The 17,296-nt window shown below is 36.6% G+C and overlaps 1 protein-coding gene across 2 annotated transcripts; it reads left to right on the plus strand.

Annotated features, from left to right (window-relative positions):
* Positions 1-3,723: 3,723 nt before the first annotated feature.
* LOC132599890 (uncharacterized) lies at positions 3,724-16,097 on the plus strand. 2 transcript variants are annotated; one of them, XM_060313059.1, is made up of 19 exons: positions 3,725-3,866; positions 4,725-4,766; positions 4,943-5,017; positions 6,002-6,067; positions 6,958-7,110; positions 7,877-7,988; positions 9,041-9,086; positions 9,207-9,278; positions 10,168-10,230; positions 10,425-10,579; positions 10,665-10,729; positions 11,563-11,713; positions 12,085-12,190; positions 12,276-12,411; positions 14,375-14,439; positions 14,536-14,700; positions 15,219-15,291; positions 15,384-15,462; positions 15,710-16,097. In XM_060313059.1, the coding sequence occupies exons 1-18, from the start codon at positions 3,863-3,865 to the stop codon at positions 15,440-15,442; spliced, it is 1,608 nt and encodes a 535-aa protein (XP_060169042.1). In that variant the 5' UTR covers positions 3,725-3,862; the 3' UTR covers positions 15,443-15,462; positions 15,710-16,097. The 2 variants fall into 2 exon arrangements, with proteins under 2 accessions (XP_060169049.1, XP_060169042.1); XM_060313066.1 differs by lacking the exon at positions 6,002-6,067 and having other exon boundaries at positions 3,724-3,866.
* Positions 16,098-17,296: the final 1,199 nt, after the last annotated feature.

The following is a 17,296-nucleotide window of genomic DNA, read 5'->3' on the forward strand; positions in this document are numbered from 1 at the left end:
ATTCCATAGCCTCAAAATCAACACTGGGAACCATGGTATTCAACTGAAGTGTTTTTCCATGGTGCGAAGGTACGGATTGTATAGAATTCGAACTGCTTCCTCCATCAGGATGGGTTTCAATTAAATCCAAAGCTACATTCCTCAATGTAATACATAAAGGATACTTACTGAAGAAATTTTTGTTTTCCTTTTTCTGGTCCAAATATACATGGACACCCATATCGTTGTGTATGGTCATTGGCGGGCATCTGTCACTAACAATGTATTTAATCTCCAATCCTTGAATTGTTGTATCTATTCCTAGTTGAGCAACAATCACTGTGACCAAACCACTAAACTTTGACTTGGAATCGTATAATATTCCTTCAACTTCAAAATTTACGTATCTACCTGTTAAAAATTAAAAGAAAATACACATTATATGAATGATTATGATACAAATATAATACCAAGTACATACATAGTAACGACACATTACATAATCAAATATATACATACTAGATTCATCATTCATACATATTTTATACAAAACTATACATATCATATGGTTTTAAACTGCAAAAAAATAAAAAAAAAATACAATAAAAAAAAACAAAAAAAAAAAAAAATCAGCATTAACATATAAACACCTGATGCGTCTCATCTTCCATTGTGTTGTACCATTATTAATTGAATGAATTGTGTCTGCTTGTGAAACATACTTAATTTTTTATCCTGAACTTTGATATTGAATGTTTACGAATTCTGAAATTTTCAACTACAGTTAACTGAATTTTCAAGCCTCTTCAACCGTGATGGGGAGAATATGATTTCTATTTAAAATTGTCGTGGATTGCTGAAATTGGGGAGAGAAAATAGCAGAGAGAAATTATGGGGAGCAAGATACTAAACGGTTACACCGTGATCTTTGGGTTTTGCTGTATTGTATATTAACTTTTTTTACTGTATTTGTTATTTTGTATAGGGTTTGTAAGTTTTCTAATGTTATTTTTTGCAAACTTGAAAGTATTGGTATTTTTTGTAAATATATCCTCTATTTATGTATATATATGTATTTCTCCCAAATTTCAATCCATATTCAACTAAACACAAAGGCCCAATAACTATTAGATTATTCTTGAAAAAATTACAGTCAAATACTATTCGGCTATCTGGTTTACAAAATATGTACACATATAAGTAGTATAATATACATACTTATACATATATTATACATTACCTATACACATAATATATATACCTATATATAACATGTACAACCGAAGTGTATAGGTAGTATATACTTCGGCCATGTTTGGTAAACTAGATGACCGAAGGTACATTTTTGTAAGTTTCCCACTATTTTCTTCTACTTATAATTTCCTTTACTGTTTTTATCTCTCCAATTATTTTAATTTTTTGGTATTATTTTCGATATAAATTTGCAATACTACTTGTATATCTTTTGAGCTTCATATGATTTTTTGTCTTTTCCTTCCAACTTTCAAGTCCCGAGTCTTCATAACCATTGAAAATTCTTTTCAATGTAAAACTTGTTATAAACAGCTTGTAGATATTGTCCGCTTTGGCGCACCTCACGGCTTTAAAACGCGTCTACAAGTAAAAGGCTTCAGGCCCTGCTTATAAGCACGCACACAATTCCGTGTGCGAGCGATGTGAGAACTTCCAGTTCACAACACACCCTCCCATCGCGAGCATCGTGCTGATAACGTGTTATAAACAGCTTGTAGATATTGTCCGCTTTGGAGCCTCAGCCCCTCACGGCTTTATAACGCGTCTGCAAGTAAAGGCTTCAGGCCCTGCTTATAAGCACACACACAATCCCGTGTGCGAGCGATGTGGGAACTTCCAGTTCACAACACACCCTCCCATCGCGAGCATCGTGTTGATAACGTGTTATAAACAGCTTGTAGATATTGTCCGCTTTGGAGCCTCAGCCCTTCACGGCTTTAAAACGCGTCTATTAGAACCATAAAATATTTGAATGACCCACAAGATGGGTGAATAGGTCCACATATATCCCCATGTATACAATCTAGAAAAGCAGGGGATTCAATGTCAACTTTCATTGGTGATGGCCTGGTTATCAATTTGCCCTGATGACAAGCGACACATGAAAATTCACTACTTTCAAGAATCTTCAGGTTCTTAAGTGGATGCCCTTTTGAATTTTCAATAATTCGTCTCATCATTATTGATCCAGGATGACCCATTCGGTCATGCCAAAGCACAAAAGTTCCTGAATCGCTAAACTTTTGGTTTACGATTGAGTGTGCTTCCACTGTACTAATTTCTGCATAGTACAGGCCAGAAGACAAAGTTGGTAATTTCTCCAAAACATATTTCTGGCCGGAGACATTCTTTGTAATGATAAGATATTCATCATTTGTTTCATTTAATGTCTCGACGTGATACCCATTACGGCGGATATCTTTGAAACTCAACAAGTTTCTTGGGGATCTAGAAGAGAATAATGCATCTTCTATAACAAGTTTCATCCCCTTAGGTAGAAATATAGTAGCTCTTCCGGAGCCTTCAATTAATTTCGAATTGCCAGAAATTGTATTAATATTTCCCCTTTTTCTACGCAAGTAAGAAAAGTATTTCTCATATTTGAATATAGCATGCGTTGTTCCACTATCAATCACACAAATATCTTCATGATTGGTCATTGATCCAAATAATATTTGAGGATTTTCCATATATTCTTCAAAACGAAAGAATAGGCAAAGTAAACATCGAAGTAGATATTATGATTAGACAAAGTATTACACACACTTTATTTCATATATTACTATGGAAACATAACCACATTAGCTAATACAAATGACATGTATGAAATATCTAAGTTAATACAGATCCATCACCGATCAGATGATCTATTTTCCCTTCAAGGAGTTCAAAGAAATCTGCCACATCTAGATGCATGGGCTCAACATTATCTTCAGAAATAAAATTTGCTTCGGCATCATTTTCTGCCCTTTTGAGGGAGGCTTGATATAGCTCAACAAGGTGCTTTGGCGTACGACAGGTACGTGACCAGTGCCCTTTTCCTCCACATCGGAGGCATTTATTTTCTGATTTTTTCTTTTGCACAGCTTCATGCTTTTCATCCTTCCTTTTACACTGCTAGTGGTTGTGAACTGGAAGTTCCCACATCGCTCGCACACGGGATTGTGTGCGTGCTTATAAGCAGGGCCTGAAGCCTTTTACTTGTAGACGCATTTTAAAGCCGTAAGGTGCGCCAAAGCGGACAATATCTACAAGCTGTTTATAACACGTTATCAACACGATGCTCGCGATGGGAGGGTATGTTGTGAACTGGAAGTTCCCACATCGCTCGCACACGGGATTGTTTGTGTGCTTATAAGCAGGGCCTGAAGCCTTTACTTGTAGACGCGCATAAAACCGTGAGGGAGCCTGAAGTCTCCCAAAGCGGACAGTCTCTACGAGCTAATGGTGCCTGGTGGCCCTCAACCTCCTAGACGCGTTTTAAAGCCGTGAGGGGCTGAGACTCCAAAGCAAACAATATCTACAAGCTGTTTATAACAAAACTTACATAATGGTAGTAGTAGCTATTAATATTGTATTTTTTTTAAACACTTCAAATGACGACAACACTTCAAGTAATTTTTATTAAAAATAAAATAAAAATAGATTTGCGCGTTTTATTAGAGTGGATTTTATTTTTAGTTCGACAGGGCGGTTTAGTATCTGAACCGGTCCTAAAACCCCAGGTTACGGTTTCAACGAATAATATAAATAGTGAGCAACATCCCCCAGTAGATTTTCACAAGCATTATAAGCAGCCCTCGAATTTGTTGTTCACAAAACCCTACGCGTCCTCACTCAATTAACTGCCATGGGTATGTACCTTATTTATATGCTATGTGCCAGATCATCAGTTCTTCTGTCCTTTGTGCAATCTAGGGTTTATCAATGCAATTAATCCATTATTATTTTTTATTACCGAGTTAGATTAAATCGAACTATCCGTCTCTTACTCAATAATTGTAACGGTAGTCATTTTCGTGAAGACTCAATAATTCAGTGTCAGGTTACTTGGATAATATCTTTTCAACTTTTTTTCTTTCATTTTATTCATTTGTTGTATTGTTCGATAATTGAGTCAGTGATACAAGTGTTTTACTATGATGAATTGCATACGCTTCGATTAAATGATTCTAGCTTAGATAATAGCAATATAATTCGATAAGCAATTATTAATTACTGGAGCTAAACTGAATAAGAGCTACTATTTATGAATTATTATCTGGACAAATCTTATTTCGTAGCTTGTCTATTATTACTATATCGTTATGATACTTTTGCGTCGTTCAACAGATATGCAGTAACATCATGATTTATTCCCTTTAATTTTCGTAAAGTTCTTGTTCTTGGGTATATTGTGTAGATAAGCACGATATCAGTTGAAATTTTGTTGAAGCAATTAGATTTAATGTGCTCAAACAAATAAGATAGTAATAGTTTTCTATGATTAGTTTGGGTTCTAATACTAGTATTACTAATAGCGTGATAGATGTATGGTATCTACTTTAAACTCAACTAAACAAAAATGATATCTTCCAAAGGAAAACATTTTCTACAAAAATGTGTTGTGTTTTTCATGGAAAACATATTCCTCCATACCGAACTCATCCTCTTATGAGATTGTTAGCGAGGATCATGATGGATGTCATATTTTTGGTTGTTTAATGTGATAGATATTGAAGAGGACATCAAGGCACTGCAGCTTGATTCATCCGGTAAAACATTAATTTTAGCAGTTTTGTGATTTCTTGCATTCTTGTTTCCACCAAGACTTTATTGAGCAGCCATAAATTCTTTATCCACTTATCATTAAAGTTGACCATTAATGGCTTACAAGTTTTTAGTGTAAGGAAGTATGTTTTTGAATGTCTAATCTCTGGTTGAATGTCAGCTGAAGATAGTGTGGCGGTTAATGTGGAAGACGGAAGACCCGATGAAGCTATAAAACGTGATAAAACTGATGGAGGTTCGTAGCAACTTCACTGATGTTCTTGCCCTGCTTGTTCTTGAGTGGCTATTTGCTTGTTATTTTTGAAAGTAGTTTCCTCATTGCTACGGCTCTGATGCCACTATCATAGCTAAGCCTGTGATTTAAATTGACTTATAAAAAAAGCCTACGATTTAACCTGATCGCTCTCCACCTTCCGCTCCTCTTCCTCTCCAAGGCTTTGTAATTATTACCCACATCATTGAAACTTGTTGTGATTTAAAAGGAAGGCCTATTGTTCTGTATATTGATATGCTTCCTTGCTCCTTTGGGCCTCCCGGTTCATGTAAGACTCTTCTCTTTCTTTTCCTGGTTGGGAGTGTGGGGATAATTCCCGGAAAAATTGTTTTGTTGGTCATATATTTAGATGCGATCATGTAATGTTAGTGTTCACTTTGACATTGTTTTTTTGTCTAAAATCTTGTTTCTTTTTGCCCGGGGGGGGGGGGGGTGGTTTAAGTATCTTTGACAAGGTTAAGAGTCCTTCAAATCACTACTCTCAGTAGACTTCATGAGAGGTTGATGCTTTTCTATGTTGCTTGGACTCTCCAGAAATGTGCCGCACCCGTGTTGGATCCTCCTACAATGCACTACTTATGGAGGATACGGCATGCACCCGACGACACTTTTGAAGAGTCCAAGTGACATTGATGCTTTTAGTTTTGGATGGTAACGCACACAAGAAAATATCTAAAGGAGTTCGAAACTCATGATTTTCATAGTTCCTTATCTTTTCAACAATCCAAAGGAGAGAAATGTCTTTTTTTGTATTTTAACTCGCAAAGGCTGTTAGACTTTGTATTATTTTCTGCTACCATCTTTCTAAAATCTGTTCTTTGATATCTTGTACATTTGTTCTTTCACATAAACAGGTAGATATAGTTTTTTCCATGTTTTCGTATCCTCCATTGATAATTATTAGGAACTTTCTGGATGATGTTTTGATTGTTTCTTAAATGGTAGATGATAGTGTTATGACAGAAGAGAGGAAGCCAGATGATGTTGAAAAACCTGATATGCCGGAAGATGGTAGGTAGATTCATGAACAGATTATGTATCATCTGGTTTTTGTTGAGCTCTGTCTTCAATGTTATTAGTGATTCCTGTTGATCTGCTTGGCTGTGGAATCTGCATCTTTAAAGCATTTTTTGGTCCTAGCTGTTTTCCTGAGTTTCATCTTCTCTTGATGGGAGGGGTTTTGAGGTGACAGTTGGGAAACAAATCATGTTGAAATTAACTGAAGTGGCTCATGTCATATGCCCTAAGATGGTGGCTTTATGTTGCCGAAAGATGTCAGTGTAATGGGGATTGATCCTTTTTCTTTCAACTCTATTCACAAAGAGTAATCTGGTGATAGCTTTACTGGTCAAAAGAGGGAGATCAGTTGCTACTTGTGCGTCTCTCTCTCTGGATTCTGCTCTGCAGAGAGAAGATATATTGGTCTCACAACTTGGCAATTTTGTAGTCATAGACATTGACGTTTTGGTGATATTGGTAGATCCATTTTGATTCAGCTTAGACAAAGATTTATCTGGAAGGTTGTGCTTATTTCTTATTAGTATGACGCTAAATTGCCAGAAAAGCTGTTTTCTATCTGGGGATGTCCTCCTTTTGTGTAGTGTATCTTTTAAAATTGACCTTGAGAGAATTCTTGTGAGATTTTCAACTAGCCACCCTTCAGTGAGAGTTGTTCCTGACTCTTTTGTTTTTAAAGCTCATTGTCTCCTTACTTTTTTATAGTACTCGTAGGGACTTTTGTGTATTCAAGTTTTCAGAAAAAAGAAAAAAGAAATAGAAGGGAGAAAAGTTTTGGTGTATTTAGACTTTAGATTGTTTCGGTGAAAGATGATATTCTTTAGAATACGGAAACCATATTAGTCAAACTTTTATGTAATTGTTTACTTTATTGATGGTATCAGAGTTGAAAGATGAAGCACATCCAGACTTAAAGCCAAAGCATGTCGAGCCAAAGGATGTCGCTGGAAAAGAAGCTTCACCCTCGGAAGATACTCCGGGGGAGGTTGAAGCCAATAAAAAGAGGCACCTGAATGTGGTATTTATTGGTCATGTGGGTAAGTCTAACTTTTGCTATGTACACTTTATCCTCTTGATGCATGATTGTCATTGTAGTGAAGCTTGATGAGTACAAATCTCCCAAGTATCATGAAGGAAAATAAGGCAAACAAAATAATATGCTAGGAGAGGAAATGGGAGTATTAAATAATTGTTGGTACAGTATTTTTTTTTTCAAAATTCTTTTCTGGTACTGATATTGTTCTATCATGTAGGACTTATAGGTTTTGGCAATTTTTTATTTCCTCCGTACTCCAGTTTTTGGGGATCTTTCTTTATTAAGGGGAAGTTATCTGCTCAAAATCGTATTTCGTCTTACCTCGTAACACATCTTGAGCGGTTTTAGGTACTCTGGGGATGTATTCCTCTATGTATCTTTCCTCAACTTTTTTTTGTTATTTTATGTCAATGTGTTTGGTGTGGTGACCCCACGATGTGGGATTTCACTGGGTTGTTGTTGTTGTTGTGTTTGGTGTGGTGTGAGTGAAATAGAAATGGTGATGTTTGAGATGTTTGTTAAAGTAGGTAAGCTCTGTCCAACTTATTGTTCTAGTATAATCCATTTCTGCGTGTGCATTGTTGGATGCAAGATCACTTTGTACTTATTCCAATTAAAATAAAAGGATGCACAATCACTGTCTTGTTTTTTATGTGAGAGTTTTCAATGACTTCCCAAAGCTGATTGGTAACTTGCAAGATGAAATCTAATTGCTTAATTAAGAAACATCATATAATTATTACTAGAGTTCTCCATATCACCTGCAGATGCTGGAAAGTCGACTATTGGAGGACAAATACTATTACTTAGTGGTCAAGTTGATGACCGTACTATACAGAAGTACGAGAAAGAAGCGAAGGATAAAAATAGAGAGAGCTGGTAAGGTTTTACCAGCTTACTATAGTCGAGATATGCTGTCAGTGTTCCTTAATTGGTGGAACTTGTGTATGGCTTTTGCATATTTCATAGTGGCCTATTGGTTTGTGGGATGACCTGAGATAATATTTGTTTATCATGATTCTTTATATAATCTTTTTGATCGGTTAGATGAATTTTGGTTGTCGGATTCATAATCTACTGAGTACCAATGACAAGTGGAACACGGCTCACACAAAACACTTTCTAAATGAACTACTTGCAGTGTCCACTCTTTTGAGGATATCATGCAAGTAGGAGGTTATCTGCAATTTATACCTTACAATTATCAAAAAGTAGGTTATCTGCAATTTTTCATGCAAATGGTGATATACTTTCTGTGACTTTGTTGTTCAAATGTGAATGACAAGATGTGCAGCGACTGCTGACGATAATGAGATGTGATAATTTGGGAAATAAGGAAAAACTAGCTGCTGTTTCACTTTTATAGGATTTGTTAGGTTCACTAAGAGTACTTTAGTTTTGTAATTAGAATTATGTGCTAGTTAATTTGCACGGTTCTTATGAAGTTTGCTTTAGAGCATTTTGTTATTTCAGAAAGCACTTTGTTGTGCGTGTGCAGTGCTTTGTGTAATACAGCTGCTGTAGCTCCCATGAGCTTCTGACTGAGCAAATTGCTGGGATGGCTGAAATGAAAAAAGTGCACCAAATCCCCCCCCCCCCCCCCCCCCCCTCTTTTTTTTTTTTTTTTTTTTTTTCCCTTTCTAAATTGGTTTTTGCTTCTTTGTTATTTTGGTTTGTCACTTGCAGAAATCAGTGTGTTAGGGTTAGTTTCGCTCTTGGTCTTAATTCCTTAGGATCTGAGAATTTCATGCTTATTATTCTTGAGACAGAATATCTTGTCAACTTTGAGCCCACAATTATCGATAATACGAGTTTCAAAGAGGGTCGACAACCAGTTTATTTTCCTGCATGTGGAAATGACCCTCCACACCCTGTCTTTAATTAGTTATTGGCTTTTCCTTTTAACTTCACTTTTCAATTTTGTCTTTTAGGTATATGGCCTATATTATGGATACAAATGAAGAGGAGAGGGTGAAGGTAATTTATTTATTTATTTTTATACTTAAATTGTTGTAGTACTTCCCCTTTTTGGGCTGGGATTGTGGGAAGAGCTTACGAGCGGCAGTTGTGTGTTCTTGTTTGTGACTTTCTTTTCAGGGAATAACAGTTGAAGTAGGAAGAGCGCATTTTGAAACAGAGACAACAAGATTTACAATTCTGGATGCCCCGGTAACTTTTTATCCCTCATTGTTTCCCCGGTTTACCTAGTATGCAGGAGGAAAAAGGTATGAGTACTACGTGACGAGTTTATGTGCGTGAGGGGTGCTGCTTGCCCCATCAAAAAATAGTAAATATAACCAGAGTATAAGAAACAACAGTAGTAATAAATTGAAAAATAAGATAATGCTCAACAGTGATAGTACCTGTAAAGGAGCAGATTGGTGTTCCAGGCTAGAACCATGCTCTACCACCGGAAAGAGAGAAATCGCTCGACTACATACTAACCGTCTACCCTAATCCTCGAATTCCATGCTCTCCTATCTAGGGTCATGTCCTTGGTGAGCTGAAGATGTGCCATATCATGTCTAATCACTTCTGCCCAATTCTTCATCGGTCTAATCTACCTCTCCTTAGACCTATCACTGGCAACCTCTCGCACATCCTCACTGGGGCATTTCTGATTCTTCTCTTCACATGTCCGAACCATCTCAGGCTCGCTTCCCTCATCTTATCCTCCACGTCCACGGAGGCCATTCCCACCTTGCCCTGTATATCTTCGTCCTAATCTTGTCCCTCCGAGTATGCCCATACATCTATCTAAGCATCCTCATTTCCGCTACCTTCATCTTCTGAGTGTGAGATTTCTTGACTAGCCAATGTTCAACCCCGTACAACATGAGACTTCAAGGTTCTCCTCCACTTCATTGACCACTGAGCCCCACATCCTTGGGGTAAAGAAACAAAAATCATGACTATTATACGTTGATATTTGCTTAGTATATTCTGCCTGTAACTGAATGTAAATTGTAATTTTCTTGGTAATCTATGTACTCTCTTCAACCTTTGCTTCCATCCTCTCTACATCTACTTTTTTATTGTGCTCCATTTGTCACACCAGGGTCATAAGAGCTATGTTCCCAATATGATCAGTGGAGCATCTCAAGCTGATATAGGTGTGCTGGTAAGAACTTTTGCCATATATCTCTCAAGTCTTTCATGTTGTGTGAATTGACTCTTTTTATTTGGAGACTATGAACCCCGACGTATTGAAAATTGGAACAAAATGGGTCCAAATATAGAGAATTGGCGAGTCCAACTAGGTTGGGTATTGAGGCATAGTAATTGTTGTCGATCATTGCCTGCTCTGTTGTGAAGGTTATATCTGCTAGAAAGGGTGAATTTGAAACTGGATATGAAAGAGGTGGGCAAACACGTGAACATGTTCAACTGGCAAAGACTCTAGGGGTTACAAAGCTTATTATTGTTGTAAATAAGATGGATGATCCTACTGTCAACTGGTCTAAAGAAAGGTGATCTTCCGTCTACTATTTTGATCTTGTATTATCATATCCTGTATATTCTAGCAACTAATCTTGATCCAGTTGATTCATGCAGGTATGATGAGATTGAGTCAAAAATGATTCCATTCTTGAAATCGTCTGGGTACAATGTCAAGAAAGGTAAAGAAGGATTATTCACTGTGGATTGCCTTAGTTTGATGTCTTTTGCAATTTTAATGTATTAAAGCAATCTGTCATCTGAACCTGATTACATACACCCTCTCATGGAACGTTTATTTTGAAAAAAAATTCTACATGTAAGTGTTTGATCGTGCTTTTAGCCTTTTAGCATAAATACTAGTCACTAGGGTTTACTTGTTGTTTCTCGAGCCACTTATCCATTTCATGGTAAAATTACTGCTTCAACATTACTTGCATGTATTTTTTGAGAAGGAACTTTACCTACATGTATTAATTCAAGCTGGCTAATTTACGTTAATAAACGATGTAAAGTGATCATCCCCTCTGTTCCTATTTATGTGATCTTATAACCTTTTTAACTTGTACCCCCCAACCAAAAAAAAAAAAAAAGAACCCTTCTATAACTTGGAAAACAATTTATAACTTTCTATTTTACCCTTATTGACAAGCTTTTACAGGCATATAAATGTTATGACATATTGAAGATCACAAGTTTCAAAAGTCTTATAATCACAAATATTATGGCATATTTAAGACCACAAGTTTCAAAAGTCTTCCTTTCTTTCTTAAACCCCGTGCCTAGTCAAACACAGTCACATTAAATAAGCCATGGAGAGTATTTAAATACCTTCTAAGTATCTATGAAAAGAATGTTACCAAGGACTGTTGAATGATTTTCTTCGGCATGTACTTATTTATTATATTTATCTGCATATCTTGAATGTAAATCTGTTAACTGTTTGTTTAAAGATTTTACATATAAGCTAAGCTGCAAATTTTTGATTCCTGTTCTTTTTGTGCTTGAATTTCAGATGTTAAGTTCCTTCCGATCTCTGGGCTTTTGGGTTCAAATTTGAAAACTAAAATGGAGAAAAGTGTATGCCCATGGTGGAGTGGTTCCTGTCTTTTTGAAGTCCTGGATTCTGTCGAAGTTCCACCTCGAGATCCTAATGGTCCATTGAGGTACTTCTAGAACCTCATTCTGCTGTTCTGGTGGCATCTTCCCATTTCTGTTTCCTTGATCCACCCATATTTCCTAATTCCAACACTAACCTTCTAGTTTATTTTGCTCGGCAATGTTTTAACGAATCACAATCCATCTCAAAAAGAAAATTAGAACCTAATCTTGAGTAGTAAACGTGGGACTAAGGAGTAAGACTTGCAAGTTCCATCTGCAATATATTTTTAATCTCTTATTTTCTATGCATCATCGCTCTTGTTTCCTTGCGCGGATCATAAGCAAAGCAATTCCTCCTATTTTTCTCTTCTCCTAATTCCCCTATAAACTTGTTTCAAGTTGTTTACTTGTTTTCTGATTTCCATTTTCGTTGCAGAATGCCTATTATTGACAAATTTAAAGACATGGGAACTGTCGTTATGGGTAAAATTGAGTCTGGAAGCATACGTGAAGGTGAAAATCTACTAATTATGCCAAATAAGGTACTATCTTTTGGACCCTTTTTACCTTAATTGTTTGTGATTGATGGAATATTTGAGGAAATTCATCTCACCATCTGATTTATAGGCTTCTGTAAAAGTTCTTGCCATATTCTGTGATGAAGACAGAGTAAGGCAAGTTGGTCCTGGGGAAAATGTACGTGTTAGGTTATCTGGAGTTGAGGAAGATGACATTTTGTCAGGCTTTGTCTTGTGCAGTGTTGGTATGTTTTTCTCCAATTAATCTATCTCCTTGTTATAATGAATTGGCATTCATTATCTTCTTTATCTATGCCGATTATTTGTGATTGTTTCTATTGCTAATGAGTGAGATATTAGAAGAAACATTGTACAGCTAATGACCATGTGATGTAAACAAATGGTCTATTTATGATAACATGTCGTGAGAAAGAATAGTGTTACGTATAACATAACAGCTATTGGTAATGGACTGCTGAATATGTTACCGTTTATTTGCTAGGAAAAAAGTAGCCTTTTTTCACTTGGGTGCGCAAAGCTCGAATCCGAAAGAGAGTACTTGGGTTCTCCCAATAACTAAAAAGTGTAGCATCACATCAGTAGGCGCAGAAAGCAAATCTTTGTATTGACTTATTGAAAATCTCAAAGAGATTGCTTAGACAAATCTTTTTGTGTGAGGCCGCTGTTCCCCACCTTTCTCACCTTGTTTTTTGGGCTTCAAATTCTGTGACTCATAAGCTGTGAATTTTAAGAAAAGAAGAGTGTTATGTTTTTTGATGATGCTGTATATGTCAAAGATTAGGGAAAGGAGTGAACATGTCCTTCTACTCTGCAGCCTTACCTTAGAATTATGGTCCGTGATCTTTTCCATCTTCAGCATTCAGTGGGTGTTCTCAAGGACAGTACTTCCAGTGATGGAAGGGTGGGGGATGAAGAAGTTGAACGCGAGATGGAGTAAAGTTTTTGGAAACTGCACCTTTATATTTGTCTAATATGGAAAAAATATATGTTTGCAGGGGAGTAGAGTTCAATTTAAGAAGTCAAAAGTTTTCTTTAATTTCATTTCTTTTGTTGGGTTTTTGCTAGTTGAATAGATTTTTTGGGTTTTTAAAGCACACTAGTTGTACAATAATCTAGTATTTCTAATTCCATCATGGTTTATATCGATGAGGTTGTGGTTTTCTTCTTAAAGAAAGATGTTTAGTTAATAGTGGAAATAGTTTCAAATGAGCAAAATAGATAGATATTTAGGATTCTCATAGTCAAACCCAACGAAGTCTTAGTAGTGTATTCCCTAGTCTATCCACATGCTCCCATGCACCCTAAAGTACATGGATTTCGGGAGTTGTAATCACATTCTTTTTGATGAATAAGGGTCAATTCTTATTGACATAAGAAAGAAGCACAAAGTTAGTGCAGCAAAACATACTTACAGTTCATGTTAGTAGCACAAAGTTAGTCCCTGACTATGTCAATCGTACCATTTACACCTTGTACAAAGTTCAGTTACACCAGTGAACTAGCAAAAAAATAAAATAAAAATACAAGGCTTATATTTAAATTCATGTATGTGGTCTCTTTTGCCTTAAATTTGTTTTTTTTTTTTTGGGAGTCTCTCTCTGTCTAGACTGTCCACCGTTCAGCCTGTGGTTTTAATCATTTTTTTTTTGGGGGGAATTTGTGAATTTTAGTCTTGAGACCAATTGCCAGATCAGGTGTGTTCTGAGGGTGCAAAAGATACAGCTTTTGACAGCATATTTAAGCAGGTAGGTTAGTTGGATATTGAGCTATGAGAAGCTGATATGTCTGATAATTAGAACAAAGTCATGCAAAAGAGCTCAAATGAAAAAGCATTGAAACAAGTAGGAAATGGTTGCAAGTGCAACTCATAAAAAGATGTCCTAGGAGGCATTTGATTATCAAACTAACATTTGAGTTGTAGCTCCTTATCTGGGAACCACACACACACATTGAGTTATAGCCGGTCTTGAGGTAGCATACATTTGTAGTCAATGACTATGTAGTCTGACAACAAATAAAGGTCAGAGGAAGTTTTTTTGACAAGAATAAGAGAGGAAGTAAATGCTTTGTCTTTGATTTAGTGAAAAATTCAAATGTGGTTTCATATTGTCAAGTTGGTCTAGGCTATCATTTTTGATGGATAGCTTTCAAGATTTTTGTTAGTTCTAACAAGTTTTCTATTTGCAGCAAAACCCATACCTGCAGTTACTGAGTTTGTCGCACAGTTACAGATCCTTGAGCTGTTGGACAATGTATGAATCCAACCCTAACTTAGCATTTCATTACCTCACTTGGATTCAGGATTACGCATGTGCAACCAATGTGTAAATGGATTTCCATGTTGTCAGGCTATTTTTACTGCTGGATACAAAGCTATATTGCACGTCCATTCGGTTGTTGAGGAATGCGAGATTGTTGAACTGATGCAGCAGATTGATCTAAAAACAAAGAAACCTATGAAGAAAAAACCTCTGTTTGTAAAGAATGGCGCTATTGTTTTATGCCGTGTTCAGGTTAGATGCCTAACCGAATACTTGTAGACCTGTATGTTGGAAAGACTTGGTTCTGATCGACTCTTATGGTTGTCTTCATTTTTTTGGAGTTGCTTCAAGCGAGTTACTCAGACTCTCCTAAAATGTCGTCGGGTGCGTGTTGGATCCTTCAAAAGTAGTGTATTTTTGGAGGATCCGACATGGATGCGGCAACACTTTCGAAGAGTCCGAGTAACTTAGGCTTCACGTTACCATTTGAATCTGCAGAAAGTCACAATTCTCAGGCAATGTGCTCTCCCCTATTAATTACACGCAATGAAGCAAGCACTCAACAGCTTCAAGACAATGTGTTCTGTGTTTCGTCCCACCTTTCTAACAGAGAATCATGATGATTTTCTAGTTTGGGGTCAAAATCCTTCACCTTGAATTCCCTTGTTCTTTCAAGTCCACCTTTTTTTTTTTTGTGGTTATTTTTAAAGCTAGATCCTTAAGTTTTTGTCTTGAGTTGGTATTTGATCCTTCTGAAACTATCATGCCAGGTGAATAATATGATATGTGTAGAGAAATTCTCCAACTTTGCACAACTTGGACGATTCACTCTTCGCACTGAAGGTAAGAAACCATTGTGTTGTGTAACCTTACATTGCTTTTTGTTTCTCTGTATCATCATACGAGATAGATCATACTTACTGCCATTTGTGCAGGGAAAACTGTTGCTGTGGGGAAAATTACTGCACTGCCTACTGTTGCTGATAATGCATAAACAACTTAGTGACTCAAAAGGTGAACTTGTTTTCTTTGTTGCTACTTTGCATAAACTTTTTTGGTTGAAGATAAGAGTTAGCCGTGACAAATAACCATGTTTCCAGTTGCGAGATTCTAGGAATTATCCAGTCAAAGTGAGTTAAGAGGATTGAGCATTGATTTTTTGATGTTGTAGTTTTGTGTATAGAGGACAGTTGCTTTTGATATCCAGTTTGAAGCTGATGATCACTCAAACAACCCTTTACTATTTGAATTGTGTTTTCAGGGGCCTAGTTAAGTCGAGCTTACAAGGTTTTCATTGCACGCCGCTAGAGCAGTGGCAGCATAGACGTGTGGTCCTCTACAGCATTTATTGGAACAGAATTTGGTCCATCGTTCAGATAACACACATAAATGTTCATCAGTTTGGTGTCTCCATAGCGTGGTATTGTTTCTGGTTTTTGTTATTTTCACCTCCATCCAATGATGTATTGTTATCTAGAATGATAGCCAGTATGAGGCTATTTGGTTATACACTTGTGCCCATCATGACTTACCAAAATTTTGGTTTTGAAACTTAAGCTCAGGTGAGCTGCACATCCGTTATTCAATTCTTGAGACTGACTGCGATTAGTTTATTGAGCTGATCTTTATATAATCCAGGCTTACCCAAATTTTGGCGTTGAAACTTAAGCTCATGCAAGCTGCACATCTGTAATTCAATTCTTGAAACTCACTGCGACTATTAGTTTATTGGGCTGATCTTTATATAATCCAAGGCCCTATGTTCTTTTGGACACTACAATACGGACTTTCCCATCTACAAATGGTATGCAACTTGCAGAACAAATTCATACGGTATATAAAATCATCTTGCTTTCCTATCAAGTCTTGGTCTCCAACCCTGGCGGCTCTGACTCCACACCTTTTCTTTTTTTGGGACCGGGCTGGTCTCTAGCACACTGGGAATCTGCACTTCCATATAGGTTTCAAGTTAGTACTTTGCACCTGAATGGTGTCGGATCCCACTGCCACTTTGTATGCAGTTGAAGGGAATAGTGGGTGGTGGTAAGCCAATGACAGCAAGTGCATATACTAGCGTTGGATTTGTTGTATTTTTCATTTTTTCTCCACAAGTTATATTGAAAATTGAAAGTTCATTCTATTGTTTGGTTTGTGCCGTGGTCCATTGTAACAAAAAGATAAAAAAGTATAAAAGGAAAGAGAGACTTTAACGGAATGTTCCTTGAATGTGAACTAAAAAATAGACACGAGCGGAATTAACATTTTGTGTTTAATCGGCAGTCCGTTTTTCTGCTTGATTCCAAGCAAGTATTCAATTTGATATTACCACTCCCTCTATATCGATATTGACTTGTTGCAGAGTTCAGTGAAGCAAACTCACGAAAAGGATTTTATGTAGAATGCAAATACAGTCGTTTCTTTATCTATCTAAAGATTAATGGGACGTGTTCTGTGAAACGGTAAACGACTAACATCGCGATTAAAACATCTAGGCAATAATATTATCATAATTTATGCATGATTTAGCATAAGTAGACACCTAGATTTGTTTTGAAGATAAAAAGAATACCTAAATTTGAATGTTTTACAAGGAAAAAAAAATGCTATGTCAGATTTACAACGTTATCCACAGACATGTCAGTTTTATAGGGTTATCTTTGTTAAAAGGCCAAAGTCATAGGCGGATTTTTGATCTTGTCCTGATTTTTCATTTAGACCCCCCAATTGAGGGTCGTACCATATGAACCCTTCAAGACAACTGTTAATGTGCCATTTAAACACAAAATAAATATGCAACACCACACAAATGGTGCGTGTAATTCACATGCAAAAATAACAAATAAGACGG

The sequence above is a fragment of the Lycium barbarum genome, chromosome 1, assembly GCF_019175385.1.
Source record: "Lycium barbarum isolate Lr01 chromosome 1, ASM1917538v2, whole genome shotgun sequence".
Lineage (NCBI taxonomy): Eukaryota > Viridiplantae > Streptophyta > Magnoliopsida > Solanales > Solanaceae > Lycium > Lycium barbarum.